General features: G+C 49.3%; 2 protein-coding genes across 16 annotated transcripts in view; one reads left to right on the top strand and one right to left on the bottom strand.

Moving 5' to 3' along the window:
* The window catches only part of PPFIA4 (PTPRF interacting protein alpha 4), a 55070-nt gene extending 47607 nt beyond the window's left edge, over window positions 1–7463 (top strand). For 10 of the 15 annotated variants that reach the window (XM_025277807.3, XM_025277805.3, XM_025277803.3 and 7 more), the window contains 3 exons: window positions 752–820; window positions 4534–4711; window positions 5559–7463. In XM_025277807.3, the coding sequence (XP_025133592.3) occupies window positions 752–820; window positions 4534–4711; window positions 5559–5767 (456 nt within the window). In that variant the 3' untranslated portion in view covers window positions 5768–7463. Of the gene's footprint in view, window positions 1–751; window positions 821–4432; window positions 4712–5206 lie in introns of those variants that run through there. The other 5 variants (XM_025277812.3, XM_044943333.2, XM_025277814.3 and 2 more) reach the window with 2 other exon arrangements.
* Window positions 7464–13505: 6042 nt separating this feature from the next.
* On the bottom strand, window positions 13506–16406 carry MYOG (myogenin). The gene is made up of 3 exons (XM_006072412.4): window positions 15859–16406; window positions 14986–15067; window positions 13506–14390 (listed from the first exon to the last, which is right to left on the bottom strand). The coding sequence occupies exons 1-3, from the start codon at window positions 16402–16404 to the stop codon at window positions 14269–14271; spliced, it is 750 nt and encodes a 249-aa protein (XP_006072474.1). The 5' UTR covers window positions 16405–16406; the 3' UTR covers window positions 13506–14268.
* Window positions 16407–17222: the final 816 nt, after the last annotated feature.

Raw genomic sequence — 17222 nt, 5'->3', positions numbered from 1 at the left:
CTGTACATACATCCAGTTTTTGTGGATAGCAGTACATCTGTAAACAGTAGCAGGGCTACCCCTCTGTTGCTCTCTAACCATTCTTGTTTTTCTGACCCATTCATTTAGCTTAGCTATTAAGGGAAGTAAGATCTGATCCAATATGGAATCCTTCATTAAAAATGGTTAAAAATATCTGGTGGCAATTTTGAAAACTTCCTTGTTTCTGGCATTTCTCAAATCTAGTGAGTTAAAGTACTAGGAGGCCTACAGAAGGCCTTTATGCCCCACACAGCCTAAGGGGTACCCATATCCATGACTGAGCAGTCTCCTAAGTTAAAATTTTTATTTGAAGCCTCATAAAATACATTTATATGATCTAAATAAATCTTTATTATACATGTTCTCCATGCATATTTACCCCTTCAGAGAGGTAGTATGCCATGATATTCCCTTATAGACAAACTGTTGGTTTTTGCCCCCAGTAAGTGAAGCCTGTCCATCCATGTGTTCTATAGTTGTTGTTGTTTTTTTTTTTTAAATTATAGTTTTCTAATTAGCTCCATATGAAAAAATCCTAAGGTTTACAGTTTGACTTGTAGGCAGACACCAAGGTCAGGCCTAAAGGAACAGTATCAAAGGCCAATGGGTTAAATGAACTGAGAACCCCATCTCCACCGTTGTACTCCGTACAAAACAGGTGAAAGATGGTATTAGAAGTCATTAACCATAGCCCCTCCCTACTCTACCTGTCTCACCTTGTGCACTCTAGGCACGCCAAGTGTTGGAGAGAGAGTTCAACAACCTGTTGGCTTTGGGCACAGACCGGAAGCTGGATGATGTGAGTACCTAGCTGTTAACTGGGGACCTTGAAGATTTGGTGGTCACTGCTGGTTCATTGAAGTTCATGAGTTCTTCTTTCCTTGGGTTGATGATTGGTGGAGTAACCTAAAAGAGGAGAGCCATAGAGGATGGGGATGATGTCAGGGGATTGAGGAGGCAGAAACAGGCCTAGCAATAGGCCTAGAGAAGTCTCTATGAAGCTCCTTCCTTGAACCTCTAGCATTTTCGAACTCTGTGCCCCAAACCTCCTAACTACAGAAACTCAGAGGTTTCCCCCAAAGGCAATCTCTTTGGGATCATACCTCTTACTGTATCTCTTGTTGCTGCTGCTGCTGCTAAGTCGCTTCAGTCGTGTCTGACTCTGTGCGACCTCATAGATGGCAGCCCACCAGGCTCCTCCGTTCCTGGGAGTCTCCAGGCAAGAACACTGGAGTGGGTTGCCATTTCCTTCTCCAATGCAGGAAAGTGAAAAGTGAAAGTGAAATCACTCAGTCGTGTCCGACTCTTAGCGACCCCATGGACTGCAGCCCACCAGGCTCCTCCATCCATGGGATTTTCCAGGCAAGAGTACTGGAGTGGGTGCCATTGCCTTCTCCGGCTGTATCTCTTAGACCTCCTCTTTTCAGTGTTGTCAGCAAAGCACATCTCCAGCCTGTTCAAAAGTTTCCAACCCGCCCAGCAGTGTGATTGTTTGGAGGTGGAAGTTACGCTGAGGTCATTCAGTGACAGATTTGCTCACATGTTCCTCAGTTCAGTGTGAGGTAAACACGTGGCTCAGGCTGCTATCATCCCAGCTTCCCCTCTAGTTTTACTCATGTGCCCTGGTCACTGAAGAAACAGTCCCTTCCAACTAGATTTTGTCTGGCCTTCTTCTCAAGTTTAGGCTGGACTGTTTCTGGGACGACTCCTAAGTTCTGGCCATAATACTTCTGTAAGAGATGCCTACTAACACATGGGTTTCCTGAGGACACAGTCCCCTCAGTGCCTGCCTTCTCTCCCCTTCCACCTTCCTACTCACTTTCCTATCATCAGCCTTGCCTGCCCTCCCTGTCAGGTCCACCTTAGCTGCCTTGGTTCCAAACGAGTTAAAAAAGAGCCCAGACTATTTATTTTTAGTTTCTCCATCTTGATTCAGATCTGCTGATCCCCATTTTCTGTGCAGCTTCCCCTTTGTTTGCACCCCCACCCCATCAGTGCCTCTCTTTAGACTTCTGCGCCTCCTTATGGGACACCATTAGTGTTACCTACTTATCAGTTAATCTTTTCTTGGTTGGGTTTAACAGGAATAAAACCTGTTTGTGGAATGACTACTCTGCCTTGGTAGATAGGACACACTCAGAAACACAGAATTTGTAAAGGGGTGTTTTCTTCACAGAGGTACCTTGAAATTTGGAGTATGTTATTTACCATACACACACACACACACACACGTGTGTGTGTGTGTGTGTGTGTGTGTGTGTGTGTGTGTGTATTTCAGTCAAGGAGATAAACTGCCAAACCGCACTAGGTGTCCCCGTTCTGAGATCTGAATCTTCCCAATGCCCCTATAAGGAGGACCTTCCTTTATTTCCCATACACTAGGATCTAAGCTTTCTTTGATATAGCTTTCTCATAAATCTTTGAATGGTGCTTTCTAATTTAGAAAGCTCTTTACTCCTTCAGTCCTGACAAAAATAGTCTTTGAATGCCTATTCTGGGCCAGGCATGGGGCAAGGCATGGTAGTGAAGTGATGGCAGACATCTTATTTTATGCTAGTAATAATCACATGAGACAGGCTATTATCCCATCTTACAGATGAAATTGAAGATCAAAGAGGTAACTTGCTGTCACAGGTAACTTATCTACAGTCATAGGCTGGTATGTGGCAGAGCAAGACTGGAGCAAAAGTGTATCTGATTCCTGTATTCTTTTTCCTACATTCCATTGCCTCCTAAAAGTGGAGATACCAGGCTTCAGACATTGAGGTGGAGTTATTGAGTAGGTGATATTATCTTGGCAATGTAGTGGTCTTTCTGGGATGCAGTTGGGTATAGGGCTGGAGAGAACTGATTTTTTAAAAGGAAGCTTAAAGTAGAAGGCCAGGTCCCATGAATAATATGAGATTTGGGGCTATGGGGCAGTAGCAGGGGGGAGGTTGGAGATCCAAGAGCCTGCGTCCTGTCCAGCCATCTAGCACATCATAAGCAACCTTGGGTTGTCTCTTGGAACTATGTTCTCTGACAGTTCTGGTTCTCGGTCTCCCTTCTCAAGCTTTAAGGCCCTGGAGGGCTAGATCCAGTTCTCCTGTACAGGGATAGCAGGACTCAAGGGAAATGAGGAGATGCTGAACAGAAAGAACACCTGACTTAGAGGACAGGGGAGGAAAACAGAAAGAAGACCTTAGTGTTGTCTGAAGGTGGAAATGGAGAGAAAGCATGCAGAAAAGAAGGGTCTTGGGACTAGGATAAGGGTAGGGTCATGGGGAAGACAGAACTGATGAGGAAAGTTCCTCATAAACTCAGGGATGGGATGTGTGCATAGGGGGCCAGCTGCCATTTAACAATTATTTATTGAGTACCTACAGTGTTCCCAGGCACTACTCAGAGGCTGGGGAATATATTGGTTGAAACAAAAAGAACAAAATCTCTTGCCCCATGAAGATTAGAATTTGAAAGTGGAGGTGGGGGAGAGAAGGAAGACGAGAAGAGAAATAAATTGATGACATAATCTCATCAGTACATTTTAAAATGCTGTGACAGAGATACATGGTGCTAAGTACTGATGGGAACATTTGCCCTACTTGGGGCAGGAGCAGCAAACCCTAATGGGGCTGGGAGAGGTTGTTGAGGTGAGAATTGGTGGGTTGGTGTCTCTCAGTCCCGCTGGTAGCCCTCTACCTGCGACAGTTCTGCCAACACAAGGGTTGAGGGGTTTTAGGCATGGCCGCCGAGGAGGGTGGATGTGGGCTCTTAAGGGTGGGTTGGGAGGCTTGTGCAGAGGGACATCCTGTAGGGTTATGGCTCTGGGTGCCCTTTAGCAGAGATAGTTATTTTGGAGGCTTGGCTGGCAATACAGCGGGCAGATAGCAGGGGGCTGTCCACTGCCTTCTTTGGCGGAGCCTATTCAGATTGGCCATCTGCCTGACCTTGTCACTGCTCTCCCCAGAGCCAGCAGATAGGCAGCCTGTACATTTATAGATAATGAAACTGAAGCTCAGAGAGATCACCTTTGAGGGTCACACAGCTAGTAAAATGGAAGCCAGGTCTCCTGGCTCCGGACCCAGCACTCCTCCAGGACACTGGGCCTGCAGCCATATTGAGTCTCCAGAAGGACAGGAAGGAGCTCATGGAGGCTGGCTGGTGACCACTTCCCATGCATGAGGCTGAGAGGAGGGATATTTTAAAGGTCATTGGGCATCCCAAGCCCACTTTGAGATGATTGAGGCGACAGGGAAACTGAGTTAAACGGCAGGACGTCAGATTCGAACAGAGGGGACCACACCTCGCCTAGACACAGGGGACTTCAGAGTCGCAAGGGCTCTCTGGAGCCATCCGCTTCGTCCAGTCATTTTCCACAGGGAAAGGCTGAGGGCCGGAAACGGGACGTGACCTTGCTCCGTTGTTTCTGAAGGGAAAGGTGCCCCTAGAACAGGCACTACCTGCCCTCCCAGGCAGGGACGAAGGGCGGCCGTAGCGCCCTAGCCCCGGGCCTCTGCGCGCCCCCCGGTGCAGGGGGAAGACAAGGCGCTACGCCGCGCGCCCTCCTGGAGGAAACGCTTCCGCCCGCGGGACCCCCACGGCCGCGCCTCGCTCAGCGCCGCGGCCGACACGCTCCCGGCAACCTTCCGCGCGTCCACCGTGGGGCCCGTGCCGCCTCCAGCATCCCCGCGGAAGAAGATCACGCCTGAAGGTGAGCGGCAGGCGGGGCGGGGCGCGCCGCTCAGGGCTGGCTCTGCTAACGCGGCCGCGGGCGGGAGGGCCCCACCTGAGACCTTCGCGCTCACTAACCCATCGCTCTGTGTTCCCCGGCGGCTGTCGACTCCTAGCCCGGACGGCAGGGGCGCGGAGACTGGAGACCCCAGCAGTGCGGACCTACTCCTGCTGAGCCCGCCTCCCGCCCCGGGTCCTTTGCGGCTGTGCCCGCGGCTCAGAGTGAGGGGGCTGGGCCCGGGGCGCAGGCGCTCCGCGCCCGCCGTCCGCCGGCTCGAGGCCTCCCTGCGCCCATGGCTGGTGGGCTGGCCCTGCTGCTCCAGCGCTGCTCGCGCCCACTGTTCAGCTTGCCCTTACTGCTTTCTCAGGCTTTGGGCTTTTCGAGCTTGCAAGCACGCCGCAGATACCTTGCAACCCGTCTCCCAGGGGGTCACTCCCAACTCACTGCGCAAATGCCTTTCTCTCTCTCTCTCAGCTCGCTCCCACTATCTCTACGGACACATGCTCTCCGCCTTCCGGGACTAGCCACAGCCCCGCAAGGCCAGCTTCCTCCTGCTTGGTTTCACAGGCTCGGATAGCCCTTACGGTCCTGCTGGTTCCCCTTACTCCCAGGGCTCCTAGTCTCCTCTCTCAGAATATACTTGTCTACCCCTCAGCATCCCGCTACCCCAAGTCCACTGTGTGTCCCTTGTAAGGCTCTCTGGGATCTGTCTGGGTCTCCTGGTGGTGTGAGGCAGCCAGGTCGTCCATGCTTGTGGGTCTGCGGCAGGGAGAGGAAGGCAGCCGGAGATACATGGACTCCGCCTTCTGTTTTCTGCATCTAACAGGTCTGGACCGCTCACTCCACCGGAGACCAGGGTGCAGAACCAAGGGCTGGGGTGGCCCTTCCAAAGAAAGGGCGCTTCAGACTTCCTTGCTTGGGTTATTGGGCCTTCTGGTTTCTGTCCGTCTCTTGGTTGCACTAGATGGTCTACGTCTGCTTTTGGCATCCCCCCTCCCGCCATTTTCTCTCCCCCGACTCATCCGCACCTTGTAGCTGCTGCCACACCTTCAGGACCTCTTTGGGGGCTGGGAGATGTAGACGGCCTCATTCTTTCTCAGGATGATGAACCTGGGAAGAAGGGAGGCTCAGGTGGAGATTCTAGGCCCTGGTTTAAGTTGAATCCCAAACGTCAAGCATAAGCGTGGGGAAATTCAGCCCTCCTGCCCAGTGAGAGGTTGCAGGCAGGTCAGCTAGAGGGAGAGCTGATGTCCTGCGGTAGCTCTAAGCCCAAGTAGCAGTGGGAATTACCTCCTGCCCCAGCTATAGGGTAGAGCTGCTGCTGGTCTGGAAGGAGAAGGATCTTGGCTCTGGGGCAGAACAGAGCTAACCATGCACTGCGAGCTGTGCTCCCAGTATTTCTTCCCTTGCTGTCCTCCTCTGGCCCACTTCTTTGATAACCCCAGCCCTACAAAAATGTACCTAATGAGTGGATTGAGTATATATTAATACACTGACCTTAAAATCTGGTTTGGGAAAAAGGTAATCTGAGGCTTCCTTCCCCTGATCTCCTAGCAAGAAAATAAAGCTTCCCCTTTAGTGAATCATGTCCTAGGTCTAGGAAATCCAGTGTTGTTGAAGACTGTCATTCACCTGCTTGTCCCCAAACGGTCACTCTTTGTTCAAGGTGCTTTTGGTGTTTAGGAGCTGCCTCCAGAAATTCCTGAGACCTGCCCAGTTTCCGTTGGTTTCCCCAACAGCGTGGTTGCGTCTAGGCTTGAAGGATATAGATCCTGGTTTGGTAGGAATGTCATTTCCAATAAATTCTCCTTCATCCACATACTTCTCCTGCCAAGGTGTTTGGAAGTGTTTGGAACCCAAGTTTAGGGTGAGTTGATGGAACCCAGAGCTTCTCCTAGTGAGAAGAGAGGAAACGTACCTGGGGCATGTTACCTGGAGAGGGGCCAGTGCAGTGCCAACCTTCAGGGGGCTGAGCAACTAGTTTGCAAGCTGATTTGGGTCTGAGTAGGGGCTAGGCTAGCAGGTCAGATGAAGGGTCAGAGAATCCCGTCTAGAAGGAGTGATGGAGCCTGGGGCAGTGCCACACTTAACAGCCTTCTGCTGCAGAGTGGTGGGGCTGGGTGGGCTTCCATGTGTCTGGACAAGATATTCACCTGCCCTTCCTGTCTGTCAGGCCACTGGCAATGGAGCTGGAGGAGTTCTTGAGCAGAAAACGAGTCAGATGGAGAGAAAGAGCCCCTGTCTCTGGGTAATGGATGTTAAGATTATGGAGGAGCCCCAGATTCCTGTGATTGATGAACTCACAGTCAGAGACCATAAGGCCATCTGATTCCATCAGGGAACTCTGATGGGCTAGCTAAGTGGGAAATTCAGTCCCATCTTCTCCTCTGCAACTTAACCCTATCTTAATTGGTTATATCATAAGGCAGCAGTTAGCAGGATCCAGTTCTGTTCAGGGTATCCTGGGAGGTATTTCAGTGAGGTTATGCATACAGTGATGGAAGATTCTTGTCTTGGTGTATCTTCTGCCTTACCATCAATATACTTTTTATCTGGAGAGTCACCAGTGACCCATACCCTCCCCCATCCCCCTGTCAGCTTTCTGTGTCTTATCAGGTCCCTTTTCAGCACTGTACTGGCTCAGTGCATCAAGAATGGGCGGATGGGTGTGTATGAGTGTTGAGTGTGGGTGTGTATATACCAATAAATAAACTGGTCTTGAGACAACATACACATGGCTCTAGTCTTTTTTTTTTTAAACTTCAAACTTACCTGATGCATCTAGCTTATTCCACAGTCCTAAGGGCTGTTGTATGCTGGAATGTAAATATCAGAGTTTTTCAAACTTGTAGTTAGTAACTTTCTGTTTACTTATATAACCATGGAATTGATAGGTTAATGTTTGGGTTACTTGTGCCAAGGGAGTATAGGAAAAGGAGTGAGGAGTCCTAACTGCTGGGATTGGTTTATTTCCTTCTCTTCCTCTGTACCCACCTGCTTCACTATCCTCATAGCCTTTCACACTGATGCCAGAGGATAAGTAAATCTATCCTAAACACCCTTCAGTCATATCACTCTGCTGTGCACTTATGTAGCAACTCCGCCGCACCTCTAGATCTGAGATCCAAGTCCTTGGGGCAGGAGAAGAGGCTATCGTGACTTTTTCCTGTACCCTCTCTCCCTGTCACCAGTCTTGAGTCAGCCTAACTCAGAAATGTGTCTATCCAGCCCGGTCACCAGAAGGCAGCACAAATACGTTTCTTGCCTTTGGAGCTGTGAACTTTCCAGACCCACTTCAAGCGTCACCTGGGAGGCACTGCCTGCCTCTCCTTAGCAGAATTAGGTAACCAGCAACCCTTTTTGACCCGGGTGCTCTGTGCGCACCACGATGCTGCCTCATCATTGTCCTCTAGTCTTTCCCACAGGGCTGTGAGGAAGCTCCTTTAAGTGAATCCCGTTGATCTCATGTGTCCCTAGATGAATATACTTGAATGAATAAGTGAGCCAACATTATCTCAGAGGGTTTTTATGAGGATTATTATTGAATCTAAAAATTGAGAACTTTTCTGTGCCAGACACTGTTCTAAGCATGATAAATGTATTAGCTCATTAAATCTTCACAACCCTGTGATATATCATCATCACCATTTTATAGAACAGAAAATTGTAAAGCTGAGACCATGTAACTGGTATGATATAGCTATGTAGAAGTTTGTTAAAAGTTCTGACCCACCACCAGTATACGCGCTTCTTTTGAGTAAGCGTGAGCCCCTACCTTGAGGCTAAGCGCCCCACCCCGCCCAGCTGCCTTTCTCAGACTCTCATCTCTGCCACTCCTAAGGCACTCGGTTCCTCTGCTCTTCATGGAGACTTCTTTCTTTGTTTACTGAAATGGTGCAGTCCCTTGAATCTTCAAGGGGAACCATTCCACCAATGATGGCAGAGTCCGTGGGCACAGATGGCAGGATGAGAGCAAGACAAAGCAACCTTTGATTCCGGGTGGCCAAACAGGCAAGGGAAGTTGCTGGCCTAGTGCCTGCAAGCCTCTAGGGGTCCCCTACTACCCTCTTAATGATGAAAGGTAGACTTGACCAGCTTTGGTGACCATCTGGCTAAAGGAGTGATATCTGAAGGATTTCAGGAAAATTGCTGTTTCCCAACATTGCCATCCACTGAGGTGGGAAATGTAGATGAAACAGGCTTATGTGGAAATGTGAACTTGACATTGGACAGGCTGCATTTGAGATGAGACCCTGACATCATGTTTCTCTCAGCATTTGTGAAAAAGGTGACTCTAGGTTTCTTCCCTTGAACACTTTTCTTTGCTCCTCTTAGGAATGTACCCAGCATAGTGAGAGGCAGAGAATCTGGATTTGGTGGTTGCATGTGGCTGAGGGGTGAGGCACAGCCATAATCACTGTGGCATTTGGGATTCCCATCTGGGTCTAGGTGGTACGCCCTAGCCATGACCCTAGCCCAACCCCTTCAGTTCTTCCTGAGCTTAGCTCACATCCAGATGTCTCAGCCCTAGCCTGGAGCCCAGAAGCCAGGAATTCAGACAAGGCCAGGGGACGTGACGTGTTAGCTCTTAACCAGAAATAGTAAAACTGAACTGAGGGGGCTTCTCTGCTCTCACCCTCCATTGTACCTCCTTTACCTCCCTCTCCAGCTGGTCCAACCACCGGCAGAGTTTTCACTGCCAACTAGGTTACTCTAAGAAGTTAGATACCCAAGGATGTTTATTAAAGTGCAGCAAATAGTACTCTAAGTGTTTCACAGTTCACACCAATTATCTAAACACTCCAAGAAGTTCCTCTCTACACACTGTCAATTCATATATCGACTTCAAATAATTCTTATCTTTATATTCTAGCAGATTCCTTAAAGTTCATTATTAGGCAGCATTTGATTAAGCCTGTTTGATTTATTGCAGGTGCTTCCACTGGAGACCAAATTTAAGCTAATTTCCCTAAAGAACTATCACTCATTACTCATTAATTGGAGTTTTATCTGTAATTCAGTGTGAAAGTTAAGTATTTGTTAATTTAAGAAAGTCTCTATTCTTTGATGACAAATGTTTACCCTGTGAAAATAATAAGTGAGTCTAGGCTCCAGTTTGACAAAACTTTGCCATTCACACATGTCCAGTTCAGTTCAGTTGCTCAGTCGTGTCCAACTCTTTGCGACCCCATGAATTGCAGCACGTCAGGCCTCCCTGTTCATCACCAACTCCCAGAGTTCACCCAAACTCACGTCCATTGAGTCAGTGATGCCATCTCATCCTCTGTCGTCCCCTTCTCCTCCTGCCCCCAATCCCTTCCAGCATCAGAGTCTTTTCCAATGAGTCAACTCTTCGCATGAGGTGGCCAAAGTACTGGAGTTTCAGCTTTAACATCAGTCCTTCCAAAGAACACCCAGGACTGATCTCCTTGCAGTCCAAGGGACTCTCAAGAATCTTCTCCCACACCACAGTTCAAAAGCATCAATTCTTCGGTGCTCAGCTTTCTTCACAGTCCAACTTTCACATCCATACATGACCACTAGAAACACCATAGCCTTGACTAGACAGACCTTTGTTGGCAAAGTAATGTCTCTGCTTTTTAATATACCATCTAGGTTGGTCATAACTTTCCTTCCAAGGAGTAAGCATCTTTTAATTTCATGGCTACAATCACCATCTGCAGTGATTTTACAGTGGAAGTGAGAAATAGATTTAAGGGACTAGATCTGATAGATAGAGTGTCTGATGAACTATGGACAGAGGTTTGTGACATTGTACAGGAGACAGGGATCAAGACCATCCCCATGGAAAAGAAATGCAAAAAAGCAAAATGGCTGTCTGGGGAGGCTTTACAAATAGCTGTGAAAAGGAGAGAAGTGAAAAGCAAAGGAGAAAAGAAAAGATATAAACATCTGAATGCAGAGTTCCAAAGAATAGCAAGGAGAGATAAGAAAGCCTTCCTCAGCAATCAGTGCAAAGAAATAGAGGAAAACAACAGAATGAGAAAGACTAGAGATCTCTTCAAGAAAATTAGAGATACCAAGGGAACATTTCATGCAAAGATGGGCTCGATAAAGGACAGAAATGGTATGGACCTAACAGAAGCAGAAGATATTAAGAAGAGATGGCAAGAATACACAGAAGAACTGTACAAAAAAGATCTTCATGACCCAGATAATCACGATGGTATGATCACTCACCTAGAGCCAGACATCCTGGAATGTGAAGTCAAGTGGGCCTTAGAAAGCATCACTATGAACAAAGCTAGTGGAGGTGATGGAATTCCAGTGGAGCTATTTCAAATCCTGGAAGATGATGCTGTGAAAGGGCTGCACTCAATATGCCAGCAAATTTGGAAAACTCAGCAGTGGCCACAGGACTGGAAAAGGTCAGTTTTCATTCCAATCACAAAGAAAGGCAATGCCAAAGAATGCTCAAAGTAAAGTAATGCTCACATATGTGAAATTCCAGCAAATTGTTTCTTCCAGGTGGGAGGCTTAAGGACTTAAAAGACTGAGAAAGAAATAAGTATACAATGACAATACTTGACAATCAACCCTAATAGCCGTTGCTGAGAACTGATCATTTGTAAGATTATGAATATCAACCTCAAATTCCAATTGAAATGATAATTGAGAAAAAATAAACTTATCCAGCAACCCAAGAACCTATCAGTTCCTTAGTAGCGATGAGTGCCTTTCTCTTGGTCAGACCATGACCACTTACTGGGCAACTGAAGGCGGTGGGATTGTATCGCCCTAGGAGCTTGGAAGGTGCGAGGGCCAGAGGAAATGTATCTGATGGGAGAAGATACCCCTTGAATGGGTAGTTTGATATTTGCGGTGGATAATAAGAGAATGAATATTGATTCAATACCCACATGTGTTACCCTCCTCATCTCCAAGGGCAGTGAGCCACGGAGAGCTAAGAGTTGTGGCAGTGACCTAAGTATTCCTCTCCAGTCTTTCCAAGGAGGTAAGACTGTCCAACTGAAGAAAAATGCACAACCTAACAATTGAAAGGTATGTTTTACTTGGGGGAACTTACTGAGGACTACAGCCCAGGGGAGAGCCTCTCAAATAGATCTGAGGAACTGTTCTGCCAGGACATATAGGAGTTTTTGCTAAAAATAAAAATGTAGTCAAATGTCAAAGATTACTGATAATCACAAAAAACAGGCATATCAAATTAATGATTTTAGTGCCTTTCTATATATGGGAATATGCAAGAGTTGGGGCTTATTGACATTACTCTTTACATAAGCATCTTAACAGTCTAGGGCCAGTATCTGAAGCACATAATGCTTTCTGTTATTTTCTCCATCCAGGAAATGGGTGCACCTTGCCACTACAGTGTCTGATGACTTGATGGCAGGCAACATTTTTTGTTTACTGGAATGGCAAACATTCCAGTAAATGGAACAGCAAACGGAACAACACCCCTGTCCACAGCATAAACACAGTGACATAAACCCAAAAAGAAAATCTCACAAATGGGGAAAGATTAGGCCAGTTTATGCTTCCCAGTAGACCCAGCCCTGCCTGGTGGTTTGGGATGAGCGAGCTCTGGGGGAACCCACCCCCCCACTTCTGTGCTCTCACCTGGATTCTGTGAGCCTGCTCTGAGGCTTGCTTCCACTGTTGCTTATGCAGAGTTTCTGGAGAAACCTCCAGGAGCAGTGTGTTGTCTTCCTTCTCCAGGAACAAGTCAGGAAGATAGGTGTGGTAGAGATGGTGCAGCTGGGCCCGGAGCTAGTGCAGAAGGGGCATCGGGGCCTGGACCTGGCTGATAAAACTGGGTCAAGTCTGTTGTGAAGGGCCCGGAAGAACTGAGGCTGGAATGTACTGCACTCTGAATCCCCTGACTTCTGTAATGATTCTGAAACTTATAATTTGCAATAAATCAGACACAGCCTGAAGCAGTCTGAATTAATAAAGTTTCTAGTCTGAATGGACTAAATTCTAGCTAAATTCTAGTTCCTGATGCTTTATCAGTTAACGTTATGTGATCTCTATCCAAATCCTTCATCTCAATTCTCCACCCACCTTCTTCCCTTCAGGAAGCTAGTCTTTGGAAAATGGCATCCCATATGAAGAGAGTCCTAGCTTCATTTCCTTTGATTGTTCTTTATAAACCCCTTGCCCCCCACCCCCAACGAAATTGGCTTCATCCTCTGAGCTGTAGACAGGGACCAGAATCTCCTGCAGCCTGGAGTATCAGAAGAGTGTGGTGACGGGGCATGCTATTTGGCTTGGAATAAAGGGATAGTGTCTGACCCCAATCACCCTGATTTGATCACCTCCCACTTCCTCACAGGACTCCTAATGTTGCACCAGAGGAGAGGCAGGAATTAGAGAGGGGAAACCCACAGATTCCAGCTCTATACCCCTGTCTGCTGGCTGTGTTCTGAGTGCTAGGAAAATGAGCATTCTCAGTTAATTGAAAGGGAATGAACCTATTGGGATGGAGTGCAGGAGACTGTGAATAGCACCTATGAACTAGAGTGCAACAGAATGCTGAATTAAATTTCCTGCATGTCCCCCAAGGATTTCTGTAAAATCTTGTCTTTGCCCAGCCAATGAACCAGACATGGCTTCCTTTGTAATGGTGAAATAGGGGTTCAGGCACCTCGTGACCACCAGCAGTGTGGTGCCTCGGATGCTTTGGGAGCCCCATCTGCTTCATAAGCCCTGGCCCTGCAACGTGTCTGGACCACCGAGGTGGAAGAGGCTATAGCATCAGTCATCTCCTCCCTCTATATCACAGACACTCTTCTAGCACCCAGTCTTTATTTATTTTTTAAAAAAAGAAATCCAAATAAGTTAGCAAAAAAAAAAATATACAAAACAATGGCAAAACCACACAATGCTTAGTTAACAAAATTAATCACCCCAGGAGCCCCTGCCCCCCGCCCCGCACCTATCCCTGGCAACTTCAGCACAGAGACCTTGGTCAGATGGCAGCTTTACAAACAACACACAAAACAAAACAAAACATAAAACTACTGGAAGGTTCCCAGGATTCACTGTAAAAGCTTGGCCCCCCCAGTGACTTGGGAACTGGATTATTCCTCTCCCTCATCTCAATTCAGGGCAGGCCCAGCCCAGCCACTGGCATAGGAAGAGATGAACAGGAGATGTGCATGGTTTGTCCAGGTCAAGACACTGTCTTCGTATCTCAAGCTATCTTTTCAGGGAGTGGATTTGGAGGCTGCATAACGATCAAAGGGCAGCTCCTGAGTTGCCCCCTGACCAGAGGGCTTACACAAGGGGGCACTCTGGTCCCTTGCTTTATCTCCCTGGAAACAGAACTGCCCTCTTGCTCTAAGGAGTCAGCTAAGTGAGAGCATTCTTTCCCTCTCTGGGTGGCAGGTTAACCTTAAGTGGATGAGGAGGGGGTAGTCTGGCATTTGTCAGCCCCAGAGCTGGTTTCCTGGCATCAGGAAAGCCTGGCTTAGAAGAGCCCTGCTGCAGAAGTGGTGGCATCTGTGGCCAGCTTGGGGGGCTCTCATGGATGCCCATCCCGGCAGACAATCTCAGTTTGGTATGGTTTCATCTGGGAAGGCCGCAGCGACATCCTCCACTGTGATGCTGTCCACGATGGAGGTGAGGGAGTGCAGATTGTGGGCATCTGTAGGGTCCGCTGGGAGCAGATGATCTATAAGGAGAAGGTAAGAAGATGTTACCTGGTTGATGAAAGGATTGTATGACCAGAGTCAGTGGCTGAACTCTTTGGAATAGCACAGTTTTCCAGGACAGATGGGTGAGAAAAGCTTGGGGTTCTATTCCACAGCCCATGCCTTTCCTAATGCTAGGTGCACACATGTGTGTATGTGTGTTTGAACACCAGTGTGTCCTCTGAAATCCCCGATGTAGTTAGAATTTGGAAGCAGCTATTCTGAGGTGGAGCCAGAATAGTGTATCCTGGGAGACTGGAACTGCCCTTTGCTGGCCCAGTTTTGCAGCATTGACTCAGCAATTCCCAGAGCAGGGACACTGTCCTCTCTGTGGAGAAGGTCAGCCACCAGGCACCAGCTGGGCTGTAGCAGGAGGCCTAGACAGCTCCTTAGCAGGTCAAAGCTTCAGAGAGGCACAGGGCCTTCTAGCCCACTATTTGGGGCCCTAGTTTCAAAAACCTCCTAGAGAGGCTGAGGGAAAAGTACTGGAGCAGGGAATAAGGGAAGAGGGAAGAACTGGGCCTAGAGACAAACTGTGATTTGAGTCAAAGTAAGCAGGGTCCTGGTCTCACTTACCCCCTGGGTTGGGGCCAAACTCCAGTGCGCTGCCCCACTGTGGACTGCAGGAGGCGCTATGGGAGCTGCATTCACTGGGCACCTGCAAGACAGAATGGAGGCCCAGGGTTAGGGCACCACCATTCTTGGTAGTGTCTCTTTTGTCCAGTCCCAGTGGACAGAAGAAGTGCCTGTGATGGGGTTGGAGGGAGGGTCACAAGCTGCAGCCCTCCAGCCTAGCCCACCCCCTATTTCAGAATCTTCAAAATTACCTCTTTTAATTTGGCCACAGAACCCCTGCTTCAAGGCCTTTCCCAGCACCCATCCTGGGGTGGGGGGTGATTCTGCCCCTATAGGGCACCCAGATTAAGGAGGGCTCTGTGGTTTCCTGACTCTGGGATAGGGGTGAAGGAGACAGAGTGTCTGGCTCAACTAGACCGACTTCTGTGCAGGCCTGTTGGGGTTCCGTGAGGGAGGCTGAGTGGGTTTCCTCTCTGCTGGCCATACCCAGGATGGGGTTGGCTAAGGGGCGAAGCAGTCTTCTGAGGTACGCTTGACCTTGCCTTTGAGGCCCTAACACCAGACGCTGGGGTTAACCTTCCTCCCCATCCAGCTGACTCTGGACTTGCTTCTGGACCCCTCCTAAAGGCCTGTGCCACCCCCTCCACATGCCTCTCCTCCCGGTTGCCTTTGTCTTGTCTGGAAAGGACACGGGGACACAGGAGGTCAGCTGGGTGGTCCAGCTGTAACAAAGGAAAGGCATCCGGCAGCCTCCTAAGACCCTGCCTGGCTCCTGCTCCAGCCATCTGACTGAGCCCACAATGGGGTCCCCTGAGGCTGTCCAGATGCCCCCTGTGCCCCCTGCCCGGGCAGGCGGGTGAGGTGGCCACTTACCGCCGGCTGGGGTCCGCCCCCGCCTCGGTAGCGCAGGTCGCGCTCCTCCTGGTTGAGGGAGCTGAGCAGGGCCTGCAGGCGCTCTATGTACTGGATGGCGCTGCGCAGGATCTCCACTTTGGGCAGCCGCTGGTTGGGGTTGAGCAGGGTGCTCCTCTTGAGAGCCTCGAAGGCTTCATTCACCTTCTTGAGTCTGCGCTTCTCTCTCAGCGTGGCGGCGCGCCGCCGGTCCACAGACACCGACTTCCTCTTACACACCTTACACGCCCACGGCAGGCACTGGCCCGGGCAGTGCTCCGCGGGCCCCAGCCCCTTGTCTTCAAGGGGCACGCGAGCCTCAGGGCTCAGGCTGAGCTCAGCCCGCTCATAGCCTGGCGGCTCGAAGCCCTGGAGGTGGACAGGCAGGTAGTTCTCCCCGTCATAGAAGTGAGGTTCCTGATAGAAGTAGGGAGAGGTCTCATACAGCTCCATGGGGTCAGAAGAGACTTGTTCCTGCCACCAGCCCCCAAGCTCCTGCGGCCCCTCACGCCAACTGCTGGGTGCCATTTAAACCCTCCCCGCTGGCATGGAACCAGAGATAAATATAGCCAACGCCACAGAAACCTGAGCCCCCCTCTAAGCTGTTGCTGCACATCAAGACGTTTACAGTGGATTAGACGTGATTCCCCTTCCCTCTCCCCCTGCACACACCACCCCGGCCCCTGCCCCAGCCAGCCTACCCCTAGCTGGCTCCCGTGCACTGGGAGGGAGGCCACAGGGTGTAATCTGACTAGTTTTCATTTCTCGACAGCCCCCGTGGGGGCCGGGAAGCTGGGGGAGGACACACATTCTCCCCTCATCTGCTCCTTTCAATTACTCCTAGCTGGGCGGCCTGCCTGCTGCTAGCCTCAAAGAAGAGGGGTGGGGTGGGGGAAGGACAAGGAAGGAGCAGGTTTAGGCTGGAAGGGCCCGTGGGAAGTCAGTCTATTCATCTCCCTGCTTCCTCATAGCGCCTTACCCAGACTGTATTGGTGAGATCAAACTCTTCAAAAGATTCCCTTTCCAGAGGGTGAGAGCACTTCAGTTTGTGGACATGTATGGATACTCCAGGGTAAGAAGGATTGGCAGATGGATTCAACTTTTAGGTTTTCAAAGCAGTTTTGGCATCATGTATTTCTTAGGTCTCATGTGATTGTGGATAAACTGAGGCAAAGGGAATTTTTCGGTCTTGTTTTCTCCTTTTTGGTAGGAGTCAGTGGAAGTTTTCTCTTTAATACAGCTGACCAGCGTCAGAGCAGAGATTGGAATTTACAGTCTACACATCACCATCTTTCCCACAGTGGCAAGGTCAAGATCAGTCCTCTGTCTCCTCCCTTTCTGACTCT

The sequence above is a fragment of the Bubalus bubalis genome, chromosome 5, assembly GCF_019923935.1.
Source record: "Bubalus bubalis isolate 160015118507 breed Murrah chromosome 5, NDDB_SH_1, whole genome shotgun sequence".
Lineage (NCBI taxonomy): Eukaryota > Metazoa > Chordata > Mammalia > Artiodactyla > Bovidae > Bubalus > Bubalus bubalis.
Note: the sequence above shows the minus strand (reverse complement) of the source record. Positions and strands in the feature narration are given on the sequence as shown.